The following is a 25,505-nucleotide window of genomic DNA, read 5'->3' as shown; positions in this document are numbered from 1 at the left end:
GTTACAGAGTTGGCCTACACACCCAGGGGTCGTGGGTTTGATTCCTGGTCTAGGGCCTGTACCTGGGTTTTGGGTTCATTCCCCAGGCCTGGTTGGGGCACGTACGGGAGGCAACCAACTGATGTGTCTCTCTTACATCGATGTATCTCTCTCACCGCAACCCCCGTTCCGTTCCACTCTACCTAAAAGCAATTGAAAAATATCCTCAGTTGAAGACTGAAAAAATAAAAACAAATAAATAAACAAACAAACAAATAAATAAATGTTAGCGTTAATGGTGATTAAGATAAAGCTTTGCATATATTCTTATTTTCTTAGGATAAACTCGGAGAATTGTTGGCTCAAAGAGTATATTTCCAGGCCCTTGATACAAATTGCAATGATCTTTCTAAAATCGAATGATGACCCTTGCGTGCTTAAACCCTCCCGTGATCCCCATGCCACGTAGAGAAAAGGGACCGCAGAGGGCTCTCCTGGATCCAGCTGGCTTCCACCTGCTTCTCCATCCTGGTCCTTCCCCACAGCTCCGCTCGCAGCCTGGGCACCTGCCATTCTAAAGTAGTTGCAGTTGTCAGTTCTTTCCTTGAAAGACTCACCTCCTCGTTTTTGAAAACTAGGTGTTTTTCCTGCCTAGACTCTTCTCCCCAGGATCACAACTTACCTTAGATCCCATTTCTGCCGAGAAACCTGCCCTGTTCCTCCCTCCCTCCATCTGGGTTAGGCAAGCCGCTGACGCGCTCTCAAGGTCTGCTTGCTGTGCATGTCTCTTTACAGCACTTATCCATCCTGTGGTGAAATATTATTTTGGCTGTTTGTTTGTCCTATGCGCTAGGCTATAAGCTTTTAGAGGACAAGTAAAGTGTCATATATAGTTTTAGGGCTTGGTATCAGTAGTTAGTGCTGAATACATGTTGGTTGGATAATGGATGAATGAAAAACAAGGATCAGTGAACATACTCCCTTGACTGCAGGAGAGCAGTCAGCGAGCCCTACCCCTTCCTCCTTCCCAAACCACACTCTCTCCCCATCCCATTCATAAATCCCAGCAATGCTTGATTTAACTATGTTTCAACTAGGCTCTTGATTGTGAGAAATGAGACATACTTAGCTAAAGAGAGTGTAGTAGTAAGGATTCACACAAAGCCTAAGAGGGTTGGAGTCTTATGGAAATCCAAGAATAAATAAGGCTGGTCTCCATGCAAATTGGAGCCCCCGGGGGGGGGGGGTACTTCGGGGCTAGGAATTCTTGGGTCTTTGCTTCAGTGCTTTACCACTAATGTGACTGGGCTGCTCTCCCCTCTGCATTTCGTCCTACCTCCCGCATACTCATGGGTTCTGCTTCCTGGTAACTTTGGCTCCCCTAATCCTCATGGCTACTTCCAAGTCTGTCATATCCTTTCAGCTCATCACCCACTTGTCCTGACATTTCTTAGTTTACATTCCTGAGGAAGGATGCCATCTCTTCAAGTCAGATCACATTTCAACCTGCTAGTCAGCCTGTGCGTAGCCCACCCGTGGCCCGTTCAACATGGCTACCCATGTCCTTGAGCACAGGGTTTTAAAGAGGGTATTTTTCCTTTGAAGAGGCTTTGGGTATTTATTTGACATATATTATCCATGTAGTCATTTATAAAATTTCTTACGCTTTTTATCCAGTAACCATTCAGGGCAATATCGAATGTGAATTGATAAGTACAGTATGAGGCTTAATCTGTTTTTGACTCCCAGGAACAAAGCTTTGCCTCTAGGATCACGGGAAAACAAGCACCACATTGTGTTCAAAAGAGCAGTATCCATGCCTTTTGCTCTAGTCTGGGGCGGGGTGGGCTTGCCCCTGGCCCCGCTTTACTTTCCTTCCCTTTGTGTAGGGTATTGAGTTGAGGATGCATATGTAACTCACTGGTATATGGAGATTTCTTGCTTCATGGGTCAAAAAACTACAAACAAGACTGGTCTCTCTCATACTTTCTTTCTCCCCCCACACCTTTACTTCATCAGGACTCTGCCCTTTCCTAATGGAGAGCACACAGGAGGGAATGGCTGCTGTGACTCCGACTGCCAGATGCCAGGTGACGTAGACTTTACTGTTTTTGAAATACTTTGTCTCCATTATGTAACCCCTTTTTTTCTCTATCCTGGAGCTTTTTTCTTTTTCTTTTTTTTTATCAGATCCACTAGGTGGAGGAAGGATTCCATAGGGAATGCTTCCTTCCCATGTGACTTATGGTGACCTTCAGTGACCTTTTCTTGCTTTGAACACGTGCTCACTAGCCTGTCATCAGGCACACAGCCCCTGTGGCCTTCACACTTAGTGATTTTGCCTAAAAAATGATTGTATGGGTCTGATTGGAAGGTTTGGGGAACAGTGAGCTGGTTTAGTCCTGACTTCTCTTTGTATGGACTGAAAGCAGGCCCCAGACACTCCAAGGATGCTGGGTTAGGCTGGGGAATGAGAGTACCTCAGTGAGGTTGTTAGAGTCCTGAGAAGAGTTTGGTGGGCAGAGATGTGTGCTTGCCCCATTCGCACCCAAAGACAAAAGGTCTTGAATTCCACGCTCTGGCTTAAAACTTCTGCAGACACACTAGAGGCTCATCTGGGGTTTTAGGATGTGGGGTAAAGGTGCAATCTTACAGAATCACAGAACTTTGGAGTAAAATGAGAGGGATCCTAAAGATGACCTAATCAACATCATTGTTTTAAGGGTTTGGGGGGGGAAAAAGACAATGGGTGGAATTTGAATAAAGTTGTAGATTAGATAATAGTAAAATGTCAATGCTATTTTCTTGATTTTTATAATTATACTGTGATTATACAAGAGAATATCTTTGTTTTTATAAAATATAACTAGAATATTAATGAGCAGAGGGGCACCATGTTTGTAAATTACTCTCAGGAAGTTCAGGAAGAGTACAGGAGAAGGTATATATACCAGAGAAATAGGAAGGTAGAGTAAATATGGAAGATGTTAACATTTGGGGAAGCTGGGTGAGGGGTCCATGGGAATTCTTTGTTCCTTTCTTGGAAGTTTTCTGTGAGTCTGAAAAAAACCCCGTGATACTCAGAGGCTCAGCTGTAACTGTGGTGGGGTGGGGTTATGACCAAGGGGGATGATGCTACTTTCCCCAAGTGAATCAAAGCCCTGCTTTGTCAGAACCATTTTCCTTCCTCTCCCTTCACAACCTCCAGGGCTGTCATCTTTATGACAGTTTTGTCTGGTCCACAGGAAGAGAAGGGTTGTGAGTAAGGGAGAATGTGATTGTGCTTCCAGGAATCAGTGACATTCATGGATGTGGCCGTGATTTTTACGGATGAAGAGTGGAGGCATCTGGTCCCAATTCAGAGGGAGCTCTACAAGGAGGTGATGCTGGAAAATTATGAGAGCATTGTCTCACTAGGTAAGGACAGCTTCCCATAAGTAGCTGGACCCTGTGCTGTGTTAATGTGAGGTTGAGGGCTAATAAATTGATACCTCTCCTCCCACCTGAGTTCTGAACCACTGAGAGACAAGATAGACAAGTAAAAGGATGTGGCTCAGGTGTACAGTGACAGTGGGCTTCCTAATCCTGAACCCCAGCATTGGACAGACTTGCTCCCTGAGCCATAAGCAGGGACCACCACAGGCTCCCTCGCTCTATGGCAGCAGCCTGGCCCTGCAGCACAGAGGGCTGGAGGAGCAGAGCAGATGTATACCTGCTGCAGGGAGCTGGCTCTCCAGAGGGGTGAACAGAAGAAGCCAAATTATTTATGCCCAGCTCATCAGTTAGGTAACTTACTCAGCTTCATCCAGACAAGTAAGAGTGGGGTGAGGGGCCATCTTGTTGAGGGAAAAGTTCTCCTCAGAGAAGCACAGGAGGAGGGGAGAGGTGTTTCACTTTAAAAGGTGGTGTGGAGGTAGGAATACAATGTTGTGCCTCAGAATAGGTCACTAGAGTTGTGTTTGGTTTTGAATATTTGTCTTAATTGCAGTCTTAGATGCTCACAGAAGGAACTCTGCAATTACAGACTTGCATGACAAAGGGTAAATTAAGAATTACTGCTGATGTCAGGTATTCATGAGAAGAAAGATTGGGCTCCTGTAGGTGATGAAAACCTCTCAGGAGCTTCCAGAATAACAGGCTGAGAGAGGGCACAGATTCAGAACCAGGCTTACAACCAGCAGCAGGTGGCAGTAAAGGAGTCACATTGCAGGTTTCATACGAGGCAGTTCAAAAAAGCAAGTGTAACACTCCCTGGATTAGCTTAAACAGGCTAAATATGGGAAATAAAATAGTGCTCATGGAGCATTAAGGGAGACTAAGCCTTTGCCACAGGCTTTGGTGGGATGAAATACTGGGGAATATAGAATTCAGGTCAGAGACAGGAAGCCACAGAGAGGTGATGGATATGGCCTCTTTGTCAGCAGAGAATCAGGATACAACTAGATAGATGATCCTGGGGCCCAGTAAGAAAGTGCCTCTCTTTTCCAAGTTGGGGGTCCAATGCAAGGGAAGTTTAGACCTCAAGACTATTTCTAGGAGTGGAATCTATATAACCAAAAATGGGTAGGTTCACTTTTAGAAATTTGTCCCAAGGAAGTAATAGGATTAGCAGCACATAATATATTCATCATATTGTTTTTTAATAGAAAAACATTAAAAACAGTCTGACATATCTATCAACAGATTATATAAATTAGATTGTTTCATACAATATAATATCAGGTAGCCATTAAAGTGGTGAGGTAGATCTGTGCTTAACTGAAATAAAATAATTTTTAAATTTATTGTTCTGTGAAAAAAATCAAGGTTGCAAATCAACACTATTTCATTATCCAGTTTTTATTTATTTATTTATTTAATTTATTTATTTTAAATATATCTTTATTGATTTCAGAGAGAGGAAAGGAGAGGGAGAGAGAGAGATAGAAACATCAATGATGAGAGAGTCATTGATCGAGCCCGCAACCCGGGCATGTGCCCTGACTGGGAATCGAACCCTGATTGCCTGGATCCCAGGTCGACGCTCAACCGCTGAGCCACGCCTGGCCGGACGTATTTCATTATCCAGTTTTTAACAGAGTATATCTGTAGGTATCTTTCAGTATTGAAATTAATAGAAAATTTAAAAAAGTAGAAAAGGTGATTTTTCTTTTGACTTATACATACCTCTAATTTTCCTACAGTGAACATGACCCACTTGTTTAAATAAAAGCTTAATACTAAAGGGTAAGCAAACAAAAAAAATGCACTTTCACTACACATTTTTACTCAAGATGATCTTTTTTTCATTCTTATCTTCCCTGAGCCAAGGACTGTTCCCACCCATCCTACCAGTGCTAAAGCCAGGAGCATCCCATTGACCTCTGGAGGAAGAATAAACACATTCATTCAAGGAGATTTTATCAACTTCTTGACCAAGTACTACTTGTTCCTTTTTAGAACCTCAGTGTTGACCTCCATCCAGATGTCCCTGCTCTTCAGCATTACTTTGTATTCCACATTCTTGGCACGCATGGTCTGCCTTTTGTGTTTTCTTTCTGAAAGTCCTAGAGGCCAGGGTTAAGCTTTGGAGTGGTTGTGTATTTTTGTCACGTACCTGGTTTGTTTCTTTCTCCATGAGCAGGACTTCCAGTTCCTCAACCTGATGTGATTTTCCAGTTGAAGAGAGAGGATAAGCCTTGGATAGTTGATCTTCATGAATCTGATGAGAGAGGATGGCCAGGGAAGATTTCTCTAGGTAACTACGTATGAGCAGGGTAGGGCAGAGTTTGTTTTGTTTTGTAGTTATTTGGGGGGTTGTGGGAGGGAGTATTGGCTATCACCTTTTTCTCAAATTCAAATAATCTGCTTTAATGCTATTCTCTATCACCTACCAGCTTTCATTTTTTTCTGTACCTAAAAAAATGAAAGTTGTGTTTTCTTTCTGAAAGTCCTAGAGGCCAGGATTAAGCTTTGGAGTGGTTGTGTATTTTTGTCACGTACCTGGTTTGTTTCTTTCTCCCATGAGCAGGACTTCCAGTTCCTCATTTTTTCTATACCTAAAATGAAACACAGCTTTCATTTTTTTCATCTTTTAAAAAAATTCTCACCTGAGGATATGTTTACTGATTTGAGAGAGGAAGGAGGCGGAGAGAGAAAGAAAGAGAAATACTGATGTGAGAAACACCTGTCAGTTGTCTCCCATACGTGCCTTGACCTTGCCCTGACCAGGGTTCGAACCCAAAATCTTGGTTATGTGCCCTGACTGGAAATCGAACCTGCAACCTTTTCAGTGCATAGGACAATGCTCTAACCAACTGAGCCACCCAGCTGGGGCTGGATTATTCATCTTTATTCACCAAATGTTACCTTCAGATCTGTCATGTTTCCTCTTCAGTTTGATATTCCTATTTCTCACCATCCCTCCACTTTGCATACTCTCCTAATTATCCTGGCCATGCTCCCCATGGAAATTCTTTTCTCTTCTGAGATGTCCAACATCAGTTCTATTCCCGTGTTTCTTCTTTACTCCCAAGTGTTGGTCTTTATCTAAAGTGTATAGCTATTTTCAGGAGCAAGCAATGCAGTGACCATATTACTTCCCAGATTTATCTTAGTACCTCTTCTTTCTGCTGTAATATTTTCTATCCCAGGAAAGAAACTGCATCTCTGTTTTCTGTCCATTACAGACTGGGAGACTAATCCTGAGATTCAAGGTACTTCAGAAGAAGAAAAGTCAAAAGGATTGTCCAGGGAAAAACTTGGAAGACAAGATCCTCTGTGTCCTAAATTGGAAGTTCATGCACTGGAAGGTGGGTTGGAAACAGAGAAGGAAAGCCCTGCAGTGGAGACCTGCAAGAAATCCCTTTCCCAGGAGGAAAGCTTGCGGCAAGGGTCAACCCCTCCTAGGAAAATTCTCACTAAGGACAGAGACCAGGAATGCAGAGATTGTGGGAAGACATTTTTCGATCACTCATCCCTTATCCGCCATCAGAGGACTCATACGGGAGAGAAGCCCTATGACTGTCACGAGTGTGGAAAAGCTTTTTTCAACCGTTCATCTCTAACTGTACATCAACGAATTCACACTGGAGAGAAGCCCTTTAAATGTCGTGAGTGTGGGAAAGCTTTCAGTCACAGGTGCAGTCTCAGCAGACATTTGATGTCTCACACTGGGGAGAGCCCCTATGAATGCAGCGCATGTGGGAAAGCCTTTTTCGACCGTTCATCCCTAACTGTACATCAGCGAATTCACACTGGAGAGAAGCCATTTAAATGCAGCGAATGTGGGAAAGCCTTCTTTGACCGTTCATCCCTCACTCGACATCAGAGAATTCATACTGGAGAAAGTCCTTATGAATGCAATCAGTGTGGGAAAGCCTTCAGTCAGAAAAGCATTCTTACTCGACACCAGCTCATCCATACTGGCCGGAAGCCTTATGAATGTACTGAGTGTGGGAAAGCCTTCTATGGTGTCTCATCTCTAAATAGACATCAAAAAGCCCATGCTGGAGAGCCTCGCTACCAGTGTGGTGAGTGTGGGAAAGCATTCTTTGACCGGTCATCCCTTACGCAGCATCAGAAGATTCACACTGGAGACAAGCCCTATGAATGCAGTGAATGTGGGAAAGCCTTTAGCCAGAGAAGCAGGCTTACGCGACATCAGAGAGTTCATACAGGAGAGAAACCCTTTGAATGCAGCGTATGTGGGAAAGTGTTTAGTTCTAAATCATCAGTTATTCAACATCAACGGCGCTATGCCAAACAGGGAATAGACTGAATGGAGTGAAAGCTTTATTCGAAGGACCTCCATGAAAACTTAAAATAGGTCTTCCCCATCTTAAATCCATCAATTAATCATTCTACCTATTCTGGCTACTGCTCTTCTTTCCTGCCTCTGCTACCTCTGCTGGAAATTAGGGTGCAACTGTAAAGAGTCAACATTTTGCAGAAGTTTCTCAGATGACAGAATAAGTGTTAGGAGGTGATCCTTAGACACAGCTCTTATCTGAGGCCCCTGGTATCACTGCACTTTAACTGGAGGATGCAAGAGGAGGGAAAAGGCAAAATTATATCAGAGCAGGACTGTTGTTTCCCAAATAGTTCTTTTTATAACTGTATTTCCTCTCTCGGAGCTTTTTTGGGCACTGACATTTTTTGTGTGTCCCAGCTTTTAGATCTCTTTAGTACTGCTACTACTAATAGCTAGCAATTATTGAGCACTTATTATGGGGTAAGCACTCAGCTACGAGTTTTGCAAGATTATTTGATCCTCTCAACAACCCTATTAAGTATGTACTCTTACTACCTGAATTTTACATGTGAGCAAACTGGAGTTTAGAGGGGTTAAATAAGTCGCCCAAGGTGACAGCTAGTAAAAGGTGAGGCCAGGTCTTGAATACAGGTCTACTTTCAAAATCTATCCCTTTTACCATTATGCTATAAAGTTGGTTTTATAATTTATGTATATCTATTATCTACTTAACTAACTTGTAAGCACTTTGTAGCTCACATAGTGCCTTGCAAATAATAGGTGCCCAATAAATATTTATCTGAACTAATGACTTCTTACCTAGTTCTATTTAAAACACCTCTTAGAATCACATCCTTTCTTTGAATTCTCACAATCTAGCCTATACCTTTATCATTAAAGGATTGTATTACTGCTATAATCACTTTCTGATTCGTTCTTCCCTCTTCATCACTGAAGAGGGATATGCTATGATGTCTTAACAAGTAAACCCCCAAATAAAAAAGATTCATTTCTCACATAAAACCCAATGTGGGTCAGTCTGGCTACTCCACCCTCATTACTTAAAACATGTTGCCTCCAAGGTGATCATGGAAGAGAAAGCTGCAGGATCTTGTGGAATGTCCACATCTCATAAGCCAGAACCCACCAACAAGAGGCTAGGAAAGTAAACAAGCACCTCAATATTTGGTTAACATCAATAGCTGTTGGTTACATTTTGCATATTACTGTTAGGCTATTCTTTCCAAATGACCCTTCTGCTCATCTTTGTTTTACTCAGGATGCAAAATTGCTCCTCAATTAATTCAAGTGTTCTTGAATATAAAGGTTTGGCTTGATGAACTTTTAAGTCTTGATTCTCCAAACTCTTCTATTCCTTGGGCCTAGCCCAATATTTGTATTTTATCAAAGGTTAGGCATCAGGCAACTTTGACTCTAGGCATTTGCTTAAGGTAAAACTGGAGAGGACCTCCCAACCTACTAATGTCTGTCTTGGTCTTGGCTCACCTTTCTTCAAGCAGATGAGTGGCAAGAAGACTTCATGTGTGGACTTTTGAAACAACTTGAAAAACACTACAGAATACAGAATCTACTGAAGTGGATATCTGATAATATTTAATAATGTTACATAGAAAATAAAAGGGACTATGATGATAACCTTTTGGCTGGTGACTATCTCTGAAAGTTCTGAATCTTTCACTTACTGCCTTGTTAAATGTAAATTGAGGATCAAATATTTCCCTAAGATATTCTGGCAATGTCAGCAAGATGAGACTAGAATTCAGAATTTTAACATATTTTTGAATAGAGTTAAATAAAATGGAGTGGGCACATAAATTTAATAGTTGTTTCCTTTTCAAATTTGGTATCCTGAAGAGGATTTTTTTGTTGTTGGTTCTATAACCCTTCCTCTTAACATTTTTTTAAATTGATATTTAGAGGGGAAGGTAAAGAGAGAGGAAGAAACATCGATGTGAGAGCAAAACATGCATTGACTGCCTCCTGCATGCCCCCTACCGCGGATTGAGCCTGAAACCAGGACACATGCCCTGACTGGGGAATAGAACCGGCAAGGTGCACAGGATGATGCCCAACCAACTGAACCTCACCGGCAAGGGCTGCAGATGTTTTAAAATGTGAAATACTGTTACATCTGCTAAAAGTTCTAAAGGGCCATTTTACCTTTTAATTGGTATCTCACAACAGGACATGCAGTAGTAGAGGCCTTAAATGTTGAGGTTTTAGCTTCACCTAATGGCCATTAGTAAGATCCAATCTTGGAATTAGAAACCGGTCAAATTGGAAGTATGCCAGCATTCTTTAGACAAAAGGTGGAAGACTTGGTAGTGTTTGTAGTGGTTTAGTCTAAGACTTTGAAATTAGTTTCAAGGAAATGAAATAATCTCTGTTGCTTAAATAAGCCCTGTCTAAATTTTAAGATAACTGAATACTTACCACACTAGTTAACAGAAGCACTCCACGAATCAACTCTTCAAAGGAAAGGCTCTGCAATGCTAGGGAACTTTAAAATGAAGAGAGCATGGTAGGTAGAGAAAATATGAGCACTGAATAAATACCTGTCTAGTCATGAGAACTTGAGTCCCAAATCAAATGTACTTTCTAGAACTAGAAACCAGTAGGAAAATAAACATCAAGCTAATACTGATTTAGGACTGCAAATATCTTCCACTGTTGTGCTAATGGCTTTTAGTCCACTCTACATGGAGTTTCAAGGAACTCTGATTTGGGTTATATGCTCTCGTTCTCCACTTCAGCTCCTCAAGACCCTTAGATTCTCTGACCTTTGGCTCTTCTGCCCTCTAACCTTACCTCTGGTGGACCAACCTGTCACCCGACTGTTTTTGTTTCTAGGGTGGTGGTTGTTTTTATCTGTTTTAATCTGATTGATGACTAAGATTCCTTAGCCTGGCCCTGATATCCCACTGATACCACGGACATGCTGCCTTCCCTTTCTCATCACATTTTCACTCATAGCTGCTAAAGGTAAAAATATTCATATGAAAAAGTTCAAAGTCCAGTTGTCAACAGTCAGCTGCAGCCTTAAGTAGGCTACAATGACCCAGGAGATGGGGCTATGTCTAATCTCAAATACCACCAAGTCAAAGTCAACTCCAGACATAGCTCATCCATAAGTGGTCATCCTTCAGTACAAAAGCAGCGGACATGAGAATGTAACTGAAAGCCAGGCCACCAAGTCCTACTAGACGGTGTCCTTCTTGCCCTCAACATCAGTATCTGTGAAACTAAATGCAGACTCCTACTCACATCTACATTGTAGAAACAGGTTGGTTTCCTCACACCTGCATCTCTGAGAATTCCTGCTTAGAAATAAAGCAGTTATTCCAGAGAGAGCTGAGAGAGCGTGAGTGCCAAGGAAGGGGTCCTCATGTCTATGTGTTTTTTTAAAAAGCACAATTACTTGCCCAGCCTACATGGCTCAGCTGTTGAGCATCAACCTATGATCCAGGAGACTGCAGTTCAATTCCAGTCACGGCACATGCCTGGGCTATGTGCTCTGTCCCCAGTAGACAGCATGCAGGAGGCAGCAAATCATTGACTCTCTCATCATTGATGTTTCTCTCTCTCTCTCCCCCCCTTCCTCTTTCTGAAATCAATACTTTTTTTTTTTAAAGCACAATTAATGTTTTTTGTGCCATATTGGCATTCCAGTGGATGAAGGATGGAGAATTAAAATGGCATTTTCTCCTTTCATCTTAATAAGCAGGAACCTGGGACTTCAGGAGGACAAATGGACTGATGGTGAAGCCCAGTAGCAGAGGCCACAAAAATCAGTCTCCAAGGTCAAAGATCTTGCCCCTGGTATAGTGCCCAGCCTGTTGAACATGCCAGAGGTACTGTGTAAGGATGCAGATTTCTTTACATCATACATGTGTATGAAACCTGTGCAAAGTCTGCAGAAGAGGCACATGACCAAATATCCTAGGGTCAGCTGTTCAACATATTGAACCATTTTATAGAACCTCACGATAAAGCAACTCGTGATAACTAGTGTCCCGCATGGGCACTGGGTGATGCTTCCTGCCGTGAGGCTGTTGACTGCCTAACAAGCAGTCACCACTCTTCTCCTTTAGTAGGGAATCTGGGTCCATTCTAAGTAGCAGGGTGCCAAATATTTCTCAGCTTCCCTTACAGGGAGGCATTAGGCCAGTGACATGCTGCTATATCAAATATCAGTCCAATGTTATATTGATATATTAAATATCAAGGCAATGATATATTGATACATTTGGGATCTGTTGGACAGGACTTCCAGAAAGGCACCTTAGAAGACAGAGGAACAGCTAAAAAACTCCCTTTTGCTTTTGTCCTTCCCTTCTTTCTACCTGGAATGCAGATTTAATGGTTGAAGACATAAATTGGCAGTTGAACACATTTGGATGGTACAGGTTTCCCCTGCTATCTGTTGAGCCCTGGGACATTCCAACATTTAGTTGCTTCCCAAATGAGCAGCTCTTGCATCACTTGGGAACTTCTTAGAAGTGCAAACCCTCAGGCTTTATCCCATCCTGACAGGGGTGTTTTCAGCAGTACTCACTAAGCCCTCCAGGTGATTCTGATCATGCAACAGTTTGAAAACCACTGGTTTAGGGGCTGGGAAGAGGAGGAACTTATTTAAGGAGACTGAAGAGTGACCAGTCGAGGAGGGAATAATCAATTTTATCAACTACTGTTGGTAAAGGGACTGAGAACTGACCATTGATTTGGTAACAAAAGATAGGGGAGCCTGACCTGTGTGGCTCAGCGGTTGAGCATCAACCTATGATCCAGATCACAGGTGATTTCTGGTCAGGGCACGTCCACCGGTTGCTGGCTCGATCCCCAGCAGGGGGGTGTGCAGGAGGCAGCAGATCAATGACTCTCATTGATGTTTCTCTCTCCCTCTCTCCCTTCCTCTCTCTCTGGAATCAATAAAAATATACTTTTAAAAAGGAGGTGGATTTCTGTATTGGGGATATTTAATAAAAATTAGAGTATTTCCTGGTGTTCCAGATATGTCAGCTGGTGGGGCCTTTCATACACACCATTTTTGGAAAGAAACTGCCCATTTCTGCTGATGGAAGCTGGGGAGGGGGGCAACTCTCTTCAGCGGTTCTTTGAGCTGGCAGGGCTATATTTTCCACGATCCCTCTCCTCCAGGCCTAGGTGATTAGGCCAAAAGCAGCCAACCTAGAGACCAGTTAGCTAAGTGTGGTTATCTGTGTAGCAGAAACCAAATATAATAGGGGTTTACACAAAATACCAGTTTATACCTATCTCATGTTAAAAAGCCTAAGATCTGTTCCACCAAACTGCCAGGGGCACTTCTGTTTTGTTGGTCCGCCATTCTTAGGGTATTAACCTTGTCCACATGCTCCATGACAGACGACTTGTCCTCGTCCCAGCCAGCATGGGGCTTTCCTCTTCACTGTAATAATCACTTTTCCTTTCACCCCTCTGGCAAGAGGCAGGAGTGATGAGAAAGGTAATCTTTATTCTGGGAAGCCTAAGGCCTAGCAAAACGGGGGGGGGGGGCTCTATTAGAGAAAGGCCAAACCTACCCTACGGCTTGTACCGAAACACCGGCAGACTCGCTAATTTGATTTTCTTTCTTGGGATTTGAACTAGATGGAAAATTAGTGACTTTATAATGGGAAGGTAAGCAAGAACATGCACTAGCCTGAAGATACACCGCCTCCCTGCCGGCGGCTCCTAGGGCTCGTGAGGAGTCTGGAGGAGTTGCAGGCTCCAGTCTCGTTGAGGTCCGCGGCACCAGCGGGACCTGGCTCTTTCTGGGTTGAGGTAATTTCCGGGGCTGAGATCCTAACTTTCCTTACTCCGACGTGCAGCTGGAATAAACATCCTGGGTTACTTGGGTGATCTGTGTCCCCGCCACAAGGGGCCTAAAGCCGGGGAGGCGCCTCCCCTCCGAGAGAGCTCAGCAGCGGAGGAGGGAATCCAGTGGCTGCGGGCGCCGCAGTCCGCGGGGTCGAGCAGCAGGGAGTGAGCGTTCCATGCGAGGCGCGATTTGGCGCGGCCGAGGGGCTCTCTCGGGGCCAGAGCCCAGAGGCAGCCTCGAAGAAGGAAAGGGGTAACCCTCCCAGTGCCCCGAAGGCGACTTCCCAGCGGCAGAGCACTCCCGGAGGACCAGTCTCAGCACACACGATGAAGGGAGACACCACACCAACAGCGTAAGGCAGCCTCACGGAGTGCCGCGGGGGCCTCTGGGAAGCGGCGTCCAGTGACGCGACACGCCGCGCGGAGGGTTCTGGGACTTGTAGTTCGACCTTGTTTTCGGGCCAGCGCGTCTTGGTCCCGCGGGCTCCTAGATGCCTCAGTCCCCGGCCTGGGTTCTTCAGTGTCTGGCGTGAGCTGGAGCCTGGGGTCGAGGAGGGCTGAGCGCGGGCCCTTCTAAACCTGAGTGGCTAGAGGGAGGGCGGCAGGGAGGCCCCCGGGTAGGCGCCAGGCGGTCCGGCGAGGGTCGCGCGCGTCCCCGGGCCTCCGGGTGGACAGAGCGGTGGACCCCGGTTCCCGCGGCGGGGTCCTCCTGCACGGCCGAGGGAAGGAGTCGCCATTGAGCCTGGGGGCAGAGGTGAGAATTTCCGAGGAATGCGGCGCGGTGTCTGCTGGAGAGAGAAAAGGCGAAAGGTTGCCCACCGGCTGGGGCCAGCTCGGGAATGGGCTGCAGACGCCTTCCCTGGGAGAGCCTGGTCCTGGAGGGAGAGCAGCTACCTCCTGCATTGCCCGCAGGCCTGTGGGGTGGCGCATGCCTGCCTTGCCCCCCAAACCAACAGAGCTGACAATTTGACTTTCAATAACGACATCCTCTTGTCCTCACAGGATCCCCATAAGGTTGTAGGAAGGAGACTATTAGACCCATTTGGCGGATGGGGAAAGTGAGAATTTGAGCAGTCACAGGATTTGTCTAGAATCCTGGATATTTCCCCAAGACCCATTGCTTTTTTGCGAAAGCCAGTATGGTATCAGTGTTCAAAAAGAATTTAGTTTTCCTTCATCCTGGAATAGAACAGGAATGGATCTTTTAAGTTAAGTGAGACGCGGATTGACACAGATTCTTTGATTATTATTTTGACTATCACTCAACAGATGAAAGAAAGAAATATGTGTTTAACTTATGTGTCCCAATTCTCATAGTGGAGTTCTGTTGGAGTTTAAGGGAAGAGGAGGGTAGGAGGAACCTGCGGCAGGCCATGGCCATGGCTGTCTTGATTCAGGGACCTTGTGGGATTGTCCCTTGGTTCCCTGGGTTGGTTCTTCTTAGGTGACAAGTAGATGTGTACAGCAGTTTCTGCGAGTTCACCGCAAGGCAAGAGTAGTCATATAGCTCCTGTCTCCACTTCTAGAGTCACTTTCCAAGGATTCAGACCTTCCCCATGCTGGAAACCCAGGAGAAAATGGCGTGCTGACCTCTGCATCCCAGGTGGGTCTTGATTACTTTTTTTTGTTTTCCTTCTGTTCTCAGAGCATGGATATGGTTTCTTCCATTGTTAAGGAATTGCTCAGCCGGGAGTCCTAGATCACTTTGTTTACCCAGTAATGAGTGATGATGAGTGATGAACTTCTTGATAAATGTTCCTTGCTGTGCGGAACTTTCCCTCCTGGCATTACTTCTTCCCTGCCCACTTAGTGCTTGATGCACATTTAGTAGCTCTGCAGTACTGTAATTGGCCTCATGGTGAGAGACAAGGTAATAAAAGCCAGTAGCTCCTATCTCATGAAGTTTACCGAGGAGGTAAGATGTAGATAAGTAAAATACTTCGACAGCAAGAAGAAATATATATATTTTTAAATGCAGGAATGACTGGTACAGACAAGTCATAATAGGCCACAGAAGAGGTTTTCCATCCTCTAGAGTATTTGAGGAAAAAGTACTGGGGTAAAAGCTATACTCTGAAAAACAAGAGAGAGTAGGGAATTGGAGAGTAGAATACAGGAATGTTCCAAGAGAGAGAACAGCTTTGGCAAAGAAAAGTCTCCAAGTGATGAGAGAGTTGAAGGCCTTCAAAGGGTGTGTGTGTCACTGTGGAGTGAGTTGGAGTGTGGTGAGGGAAGCTGGGGTGTGTTGCAGCTGGACCACAGGAAAATCTACACTGGGTCTTAAAGGCCCCAGTACAGTTTTAGAGGCCCAACAAGATGAAACATGCCATAACTGATTGGAGAGAGAATACTGGTCAAAATGCTTCTGTAGGGCTGGCCTAGGACACAGAGAACGGCAGACCCTGTGGTAAAGGCACTGGAACTACTTTTTAGCTTCAGCCCCAGCCTCGTAGCACACAGGTGCTGAAGATGAAGATTTGTGTAAAACCCTGGGAGAAAACACCAGTACTGGTTCTGATCTGTGAATTTGTAGATTTCCTTCAGAGGAAGGCGGGAGAGAAAGTCGGTAGCATCTGCTGAACAGTTTCTGCTTAGTCTGCCCATGCCCCCAGCTCCAGCACACTTACACTGAGCAGTAGCTCCATAAATGAATTTGCTTGCCGAGGTTTTCAGGGAACTGAAGTCTGAAAGGAACTGCCAGTTTGTCAGCTATTGTGAGCATTGTTTGTAAAGGGGGAAGGCTACAAATTATAGTTGCCCCTTGAACAACATGGTGTGCATGGCACAGGTACACTTCTATGCCAGTTTTTTTAAATGAGTACTGTAAATGTATTTTCCTATGATTTTCTTAATAAAATTTTCTTTTCTTTAGCTTACTTATTGTACGAATACAGTATATAATACACGTAACATACAAAAAATGTGTTAATTGACTGTTTATGTTATTGATAAGGATAGGCTATTAGTAGTTAAATTTTGGGGGAGTCAGAAGTTGTATACAGATTTTCAACTGTGCAGGGTGGGAGGTCGGTGCCTCTAAACCCCATGTTATTCAAGGGTCAACTGTATTTTGCTTGTGTTAGTCACTCCTGAGGTGTTTGGCCTTAAGGGACCATAAACTAAAATAAAGAGAGTAGTGATTTCATACTTCAAGTATTAGAACAATGAATTAAATTATTTTGGGCAGAGGATTTTCAAAGTAGATAGTTCTTTTAACTTATTTCATTATGTGAATTGTTTGACCTGTTGTTCTTGAAGGGCTATATCATGAACGTTAGAATGCTGAATATAAACAGTTAACTGCTATACATATGTTCAGGGGGCTATGGCAACAGTGGTGGCTCAAAAAGGGGTAAGACTGGGTCATTTGCTAGCATCCCAGGGACTGGTCTATTTTAATGTGGCTCATTTAAGTTGAAGTTGTATAGAAATTTTTTTACAGAATTGGAAAAATGATTAGACATTTGTCTTATTAGCCGTTAGCAGACTCAGCTAGATTCAGGATAGCATTACCTACCCTGCTCGCTTGCCCCACATTTTAGTAGACAGCCTAAACTTTGTGCCTATCATTTAGATCAAGGTTACGCTAGAGTAAACATTCCTGCAATGCTTTCAATGTTTGATACACTTTTTTTTTTTTAAGATAACAGACACACTTTTATTAAATAACTTTAACAACAATTACTTTAAAGGCCAGTTCTGAAAATGTACTCTTTCTGTGTGCCCCCACCTGCTTTGATAAATACAGAAGCTTGTTATAAAATTAACGCAGAAATCAACCTATTTTAAGTCTCTGAAATATGAACAACTCTCCCTCACACCACATCCAAAGTTAAAAAAAAAAAAAGATGGCCGTTTCATTCCCAGTTTTGACCAAATTCTTTCCCTAATTCTTACGTCCTCAAATATATCCTCTAAACCTCCAGCCAAAGACTTGGTTGTTGGAAAAACATTAGTTTGTAAAGTTCAATGCTTACATACTATCTTGAGGGCAAGGAGGCCTGCCCCTTCAACCTCAAGCTCAACGAAGGCAGTGGCCACCTTATTCTGCGTCCCTCGTACAGGACTTAGATCTTAACATTTAGGCTTGTTCTTGGTTTACAGGCAGGCAACTGGAGAGTGAACTTTACTTCCTCCCCTGTCCTCCTTGTGTTGACCTCCTTCCCTCTTGCCACCCAAGCTGGGCGGCCCAGAATTCATCTTGCCTCCCAAGCCTTTCATCTTCCCCCCTGGCTGGGTGGACCCCCTTTCCTCTTGCCTCCAGGACCCTGCTGGGCCCCCTTTCTCTTGCCCCTTTGGCTCATTTTTCTCTTCTTAGCCGCTTCCTCCTCATTTGCTTATTGGTGGCCCTCGTCATGTCAGGCTGAGGCTTTTTGCTGTTCATGACTCACAGCATCTCCGACTGGCTCTTTTTCTCCCCTGCAAAGTCCCCCAAAAGGGACTGAAACATCCTCTCCTTGCTGGAGTCCCGGGGCGCCTTCTCCTTGGGCAGGCGCTCCTGGAAGTGCCCCACAGAAGCAGTGGAGATCTTGGCCACTTGCAAGGTGTGGCCTGCCCCTCCTTACTCTGGTATCCAGTAGGGTGCATGCTGGCCGAGCTAGTTGGGGCATCTTATGCACGTGGGCTAAGTTACGCCCGCTACGGTCTTCTTGGGTAGGATGCTCTTGAGGAGCGTGCACTGCTGCCAGCCTGTAAGCTACTGTGGCCAGGGCACCGACTTCTCGCGTGGCAGGCAAGTGGGCTCTGGCAGCCATGCCACCAGTGCCGCCTCTCTGCACTCTGTGGGCAGCTGCCACAGCCAGTTGATGAGCAGCCACATGTTGTCCTGCACCAGAGCCCACAGTTTGGCCTCGAACGTGGGTCCCTGGTGCTGCAGGCCCATGGGGGGTTCCAGTTGGAGGCCAGCAGGTTACCCAGGTCGAACACCAGCTCCAACTCCTCGTGCACTGTGATGCGCTGCAGCTTCTTGGCTTCATCCTGCCTTTGCCAGCAGCTTCTCTACCCTCTGGCCCTCCATGGCCCTGGCTGGACTCACTAGCTCCAGGAAGACAGTTCCTGTTTGATCCACTTCTGTTCTCCTCCCCACCTCTGTTCCCATGCACACTTTTATAGAACACACCATTTAAAAAGCTGTTTCTACTAATTCCTGTTCAAGTGTTCCTTCCTTCCTTCAACTGTCAGACAAACACTTATAGTGTTCCTGCTGTGTGCCAGGTACTAGGGCTGGCAAAACAGACCTGGCCTCTGCTCTCCAGGAGCTGACCATGAGTGGGACAGAGAGATGTTAATCAGAAAGTCTCCTCGATGTGCGCATGATCCGAGAGAAGGGAAGGAACATGTGCTACAACCCGGAGAGTCAGGGAAGGCTTCCCTGAGGTGATAACACCTGAGATGAGATCTGAAGCATGAGTGGGATGTAGAAAGCTGAAAGGATGTCCAAGGGGAGAGCACTCAGGAACAGGAAGCAGCGCGTGGACAGGGGCCAAAGGGAATGCTGCACACTTTTCAAGCAGCTGAAAGGCGGCCACCAATTGTAGCACTGAGATTGCAGAAGGAGCAGTGTATGGTTGGGCAGAGGGTGGGTGGCGAGAGGGAGTCAGACCCATCAGGGCCTCTATGAGAAAAGGCAAGAACACTTTGGGGACATTTATAATAATACTGCTTTACAAATAAGTCTATTTCTGTGATGTGTGTAGCAAACACCTTAATGTTAAATATATTTTAGACTGATTTTACTCCCAAAGGAAAATTAGATAAATATTTCATATTTCTTAAACCTCTTGTATTTTAAAACGACACCATAAGGAAAATAAGTCATTCATAATTATATTTTCTCCACTTTCCCATGTCTAAATAGTAAGGGTGTCTATAGTTCTGTAACTTAATGTATTGATGCCTAAACTAATAACTTGGTACCTTCAGATTTCACGTCAAAGGTGCTTTCCTTCTTACCTGCAGTTTCCATGCAGTCCCCCCAATGCATGGAGGCGAGGAGCCAGTCTGTGGCTACAAATACAGCTGTCCCCCCAATCTGTAGTTTCAGTTACCTGCAGTCACCTATGGTCCAAAAATATTAAATGGAAAATTCCAGAAATAAACAATTCATAGGTTTTAAATGGTGCACTGTTCTGAGCAGCATGATGAAGCCTCATGGTGTTCTGCGCCATCCTTCCCGGGAGGTGAATCGTCCCTTTGTCCAGCGGCTGCACACTGTTCACGTTACCGCCGTTAGTCACTCAGGAGCTGTCTCGGTTGTCAGATCTACTGTCAAAATATCGCAGTGCTTGTGTTCAAGTAACCCTTATTTTACTTAATAATGGCCCTAAAGTGTAAGAGTAGTGATGCTGGCAATTCAAATATGCCAACGACAAGCCATAAGTGCTTCTTTTAAGCGGAAAGGTATGAGTGTATAGGAAAAATAGTATTATAGAGTTTGGTACTGCCTTCAGTTTCAGGCATCTGCTGGGGATCTTGGAACATGTTCCCCACAGATAAGGGGGGACTGTTGTACACCAGAGAATCTTAGTGTCGGAAGGGATGTTAGAGGTCATTTTGTCTAACCTTCCTGTCCTTCCTGTCTTCTGTGCTGTCAGTTTGAGATCTTCCCAAAGGCCTCTGGAAGGAGGTCCCTTGGTGAGCACAGATGTGTTTGGTTTTTCAGGAGTCGCTCATGATCAGGGATATGGCCGAGGCTCTCACCCAGTGGGGACAGCTGAACCCTCCGCAGGGAGATGTCCCCGAGAAGCATAGGAATCTGGTCTTGCTGGGTAAGGATGGCTCCTCGTTCCCCTGTGAATTTACTCAGTGGTACCTTTGCTTCCTCAGTTCCTAGGAACTCAGAGGTTCTTAGGTAAAAGAGTCTTAATTCCTGAAAGGCCCAGGACATGTAATTTCTACTTTTTGTTTCTGGATGTGGTTTTAACACCCCCTAGAGTTAGAAATGGACCCCTTTTTATTGTATTTGCCCAGGTGGTAATAACCTTCTTTTCTACTCTCTGACCAAGGATATTAAGATGAAGTTCTAGTGAAAACATCTCTTAAGAAATGGGTGCTTATACTCTTAATAGGGAGAGGAAAAGACAAGCGACTCAGTTGTTCCGAATTCAGATAGACCCCATATCAGCCTTCCTGCCTTCTGAGCGCTGGTGAAGGAGAAATCCACAACCCACCTCTCTCTTATACTGTCTTTTCTAATGACCAAAGAGCTAACCCTGGAGTCTTTTACCGGATTCCTTTTTCTTTCCCCATGAACAGGGCTTCCGATTTCCAAGCCTGACGTAATCTCTCAGTTGGAGTGTGGGGAGAAGCTGGAGAGAGAAGCCTCAAAAGCTACTAGTCCAGGTGAGTGAGTGTTGGAAATAGGGAACTTAAAACCCAGATGGTCAGTGGGAAGAGCATCTTTGAAAGGCTTGTGGAGGAGCCTTTCAGATTTTGGTAGACCGGTGGGAAAGTTGAAGTCCCTTTCTCCCATGCCACACTTACCCTCTGTGAATGATGATCTGTTATAAATTCATAATTTACATTTTAGAAAGTAAATACTTTCTACTCTTTTAAACCAATTCCCCCCCCCCCAATAAGGTGAAATGAAGTTAGCATTTTAATGTATGTTAATAATTTGCATGAGTACAAGGCTCTAAATCAGGCTTTTCCATGTATGTTATTTTATCTCTGAGTATAATGTGTTTTTTTTGTCTGACAGCAATGGCTATAAATTGATCTCTGAGTTTTCCCTGGCCGCCTTCTCTAAGCAGAGGCAGCATAGCATGTGCAGACTTTGGACCTAGCCTTCTTAGGTCCAAAGCCAATCTCAGCTACTCATTAGCTCTGTGACCTTTAACAAGTTAATTGTCCTCTCTGACTCAAATTCACCAACTATAAAATGGGGGCAATGATAACACTAACTCATAGGGTTGTTGTGAGGATCAAATGAAAAAAATCCAAGAGAAATGCTTAGAACAGTAGATGGCTATATGCTAAGCAAATGATAGCTATTAAGTCCTGGTAACTTTTTTTGAAATATGTCATGAATTTGACCCTTGACCCTCTTGCTTCTGTCAGACTGAATTACTGTAATAGACTCCCAGCTGATTATACTTTTAAAATTTTAATCCTCACCGGAGGATGTTTTTTCCATTGCTTTTCAGAGAGAGTGGGAGGGAGGGAAGGAAGAGGGGAGAGAGAAAGAGAGAGAGAAACATCGATTCAAGAGAGACACATCAGCTGGTTGCCTCCAGCACGCACCCTGACAGGGGGCAAGGAGCGAACCCGCAACCCAGGTATGTGCCCTTGACTGGGAATCCAACCCATGACCCTCAGTGAGTGTTGCAATGCTCTAACCACTGAGCAACACTGGCCAGGGCTGATTATACTTTCTTTAGTCTAGTCTTGTCTAATTGAGGCAGCAGAATCCCACTGAATTCCCCACAGTGAGTTTCTTACTCTTTCAGTTCTGCATTTCTCTACCTTCTTTCAAGGCTTTGATAGTCTACCTGCCTAACCATTTTACCTTCTCTGTTCTCCAGCTTGAACCCTTAACATCGGACAGGCAAGTGTCTTACTCTTCTCCGTTAGCTGTGTTTTCTCCGTGCACACTTGGGGCTTTAATTTTTCCCATTTCCCTTAGCTGGAAGCCCATTTGACTTTAACCTATATCTATTTGTCCTTTAAAATCTCAGGCACCTCCCTAATTAGAATATATAGTTGAGAACATTGGATCATGTTGATTTATTTTAAGTACCATCATGGTTGGAATGAATATTAAAGACTCTTTAAGCCTGGAAATATTTAAACATTTTTAGCAGTGAAGCTTTTTCCCCCCAAACTCTTACTAGAAAGCCTAGGACTTGGGACAGGTATCCTGACAGGTTGGGACAAATCTGAGCACATGGGGATTTGACCTTCCCTTCTCTACATATTATTCATTTGTTTGTTTTTTACTCATTGCAGTTTGTTGGATGTGGGACAGTCAGAGATGACCAGTTGCTTCTTAGTTACTGGTCTTTGTGATGATTTGAATTTGTAGATATTTTTTTAAATATGTTTTTATTGATTTTAGAGAGAGAGGAGGGAACAGGGAGAGAGAAACATGGATGTGAGAGAGAAACATTGATCGCATTCTCCAGCATGGCTCCTACTGGGGACTGAGCCCAAAACCCATGTATGTGCCCTGACCTGGAATCAAACTGGCGACCTTTTGGTGCATGAGACAACATTCACCCAACTAAGCCACACTGTCCAGGGTGAATGCTAGTTCCTAGAATATACATCTCATCTTGAGACAGTGGAACCAACAGAAATTTTTATGTGAGAGGGATAGTTTTGGAAGGTTAGTATGTTAGCATTGAGTGGGACATTTTGGAATGGGAAAAGATTAGCAGGAGGAGATCAGCTAATGATGGTCATTTTCAAGCGTGAAATGATAAGGTCATGGTGTGGTGCTGGCAGTGGGCAGTCTCTGGGATACCAACTTTCTCTGATCCCAGCCTAGTTTCCCAGACTCTGGTTTGTTTTTTAAAACATGTCTATTGATTTAAGAGAGAAGGGAGAGGGAGTGAGAGAGAAACATCAGTGATGAGAGAGAGTCATTGATCAACTGCCTCCTGCACGCCCCCTACTGGGGATCGAGCCTGCAACCCAGGAACGTGCCCTGACCAGGAATTGAACCTCAATCTCCTGGACCGTAGGCCGATGCTCAACTGCTGAGCCACACCAGCCGGGATCCCAGACTCTCTTTTTTTATCACCTCTGCTAAGTCTTGTTCCATTATTGTTCCTCATTTCCTCCCCACTGGACAGAGGACTTGTGAGTGCCTACTCACCCTCCCTGTATGCAGCTGTACTTCTTTGCCCAGTCAATTTTCTTTTCTCATCTTCTCTCAACATTGCAAGGCTGTTTTTGAGAGCTTTCAAGTTTATGTGTTCCTTGTAGCATTTTTTGTTTATTTTATTATTTTCCTACCACAGTAATTACTTTACTCTCAGTGTAGGAAATGACACATGTGCATTTTTGTTTCTGTTAGACTGGGAGACAAGACCAGAAGGCAAGGAGCTAACCCAAGAGCACGATGCTTCTGAAGAAGAGTCATCCCCTGGGGTGTTAATAGAAAGATTTCCCAAGGAAGGTGACAGTGGATGTGAGGATTCATTAGAGAGTCAGCAGGAAAACCATGAGAAACATTTAATACAAGAGGTTGTCACTCAGAAGAAATCTGGAGAGAAAAGTTACCAGTGTGATGAATTTGGAAGAAATTTTGGTCGAAGGTCATTACTTGTTCAACAGCAAGAAGAGAGACTATGTAATTGTGATTCATTTAAAAAGAACCTAAAACAAAATTCAGATCTAATGAGGCATAAGAGAATTTGTGCAGGGAAGAAACCCTGGAAGTGTAATGAGTGTGAGAAAGCCTTTAGTTACTACTCAGCTTTTGTCTTGCATCAGAGAATTCACACAGGAGAAAAGCCCTATGAGTGTAATGACTGTGGCAAAGCCTTTAGCCAGAGCATACACCTTACTCTACATCAGAGAATCCATACTGGAGAGAAGCCCTACAAATGTCACGAGTGTGGGAAAGCCTTTAGTCACCGATCAGCCCTTATTCGGCATCACATAATTCACACTGGAGAGAAACCCTATGAGTGCAATGAATGTGGGAAGGCCTTTAATCAGAGCTCATATCTCACTCAACATCAGCGAATTCACACCGGAGAGAAACCTTATGAGTGTAATGAATGTGGGAAGGCCTTCAGCCAAAGCACGTTTCTTACCCAGCATCAGGTTATTCACACTGGAGAGAAGCCCTATAAGTGTAACGAATGTGGGAAAGCTTTTAGTGATCGTTCAGGCCTCATCCAGCACCAGAGAACTCATACTGGGGAGAGGCCGTATGAGTGTAATGAGTGTGGGAAAGCCTTTGGCTACTGTTCAGCCCTGACTCAACACCAGAGAACTCACACGGGGGAGAAACCCTATAAATGCAGTGATTGTGCCAAAGCCTTCAGTGACCGCTCAGCCCTCATCCGTCATCAGAGAACACACACTGGAGAGAAACCTTACAAATGTAATGATTGTGGGAAAGCCTTCAGCCAGAGCTCATCTCTCACAAAGCACCAGAAAACTCACACTGGAGAAAAACCTTATAAGTGTAAGGATTGTGGAAAGGCCTTCAGCCAGAGTTCATCCCTTTCTCAACACCAGAAAACTCATGCTGGAGGGAAAACCAAGGAATTTGGAAAAGCCTTTTGTGAGCATTCAGCCTTTGGCTAGCAAAATAATTCATACTGGATAAGACTGTGTAAAATTGTTTCCTGGTGTGAGTAATCATCTGAGTATCTCAGTCAACAATTCTTGAGGGGAAAATTGTTGATTAGGAAAACTACTCAGATAATTATACCCAGGAAAAAATGAAGCTCGTGAGTTGGTCAGTCACAAAGTTTTCATGAGAGCAGCTTCCCCTGATGAGAGACATTGGCCTGGCAGTTTGCTTCTGCACTTTGTGTCTTTGCTTATTGAGACATCTACTGAGAGTCATGTTAGGTACCAGGGTCAGACCTGTAGCCTAGAAATGGGGAGTACAGAGGGACCTGTGATGTTTTCAGTCTGTTTTAAGCTGTCTGAGTTACTTGACAATGTGCTTACGTATGCAGATTTACGTTCATTGTATGTAGTTTGTACTTTAGACTTTTTCATACCATAGTAAAATTTAGTTGTAGACCTGAACTGACACTGCATATTAGGTTGCAAAAATTTGAAAACACTTTAAAATACTTGCCTCTCACCATTTTACTTTTGGGTAGAGGCAGATCACATGATATATATATTTTATTGAAACTTTGAAGGTTGTTATTGGAAATATTTTGAGTGCTGTGTTTTTAGTTTTCATGTTTGACTAAGATGTGTCTTTGTGTGGATTTCTTTGGGTTTATCCTGTTTGCTGAGCTTG

General features: G+C 44.2%; 1 protein-coding gene and 1 pseudogene across 1 annotated transcript; one reads left to right on the top strand and one right to left on the bottom strand.

Moving 5' to 3' along the window:
* Window positions 1–1,855: 1,855 nt before the first annotated feature.
* LOC107534509 (uncharacterized) lies at window positions 1,856–24,851 on the top strand. Its single transcript, XM_087823766.1, is given in 10 exon segments — window positions 1,856–2,069; window positions 3,270–3,405; window positions 5,603–5,716; window positions 6,648–7,717; window positions 14,189–14,321; window positions 15,094–15,170; window positions 20,229–20,334; window positions 20,822–20,908; window positions 23,586–24,825; window positions 24,827–24,851. Coding segments are annotated over 10 exon segments (3,042 nt in total). The 5' UTR covers window positions 1,856–2,015.
* LOC148091695 (ribosome biogenesis regulatory protein homolog) lies at window positions 17,666–18,321 on the bottom strand (annotated as a pseudogene).
* Window positions 24,852–25,505: the final 654 nt, after the last annotated feature.

This window comes from Miniopterus natalensis, chromosome 13 (genome assembly GCF_054644295.1).
Source record: "Miniopterus natalensis isolate mMinNat1 chromosome 13, mMinNat1.hap1, whole genome shotgun sequence".
Lineage (NCBI taxonomy): Eukaryota > Metazoa > Chordata > Mammalia > Chiroptera > Miniopteridae > Miniopterus > Miniopterus natalensis.
This window is presented reverse-complemented; position numbering and strand designations above follow the sequence as displayed.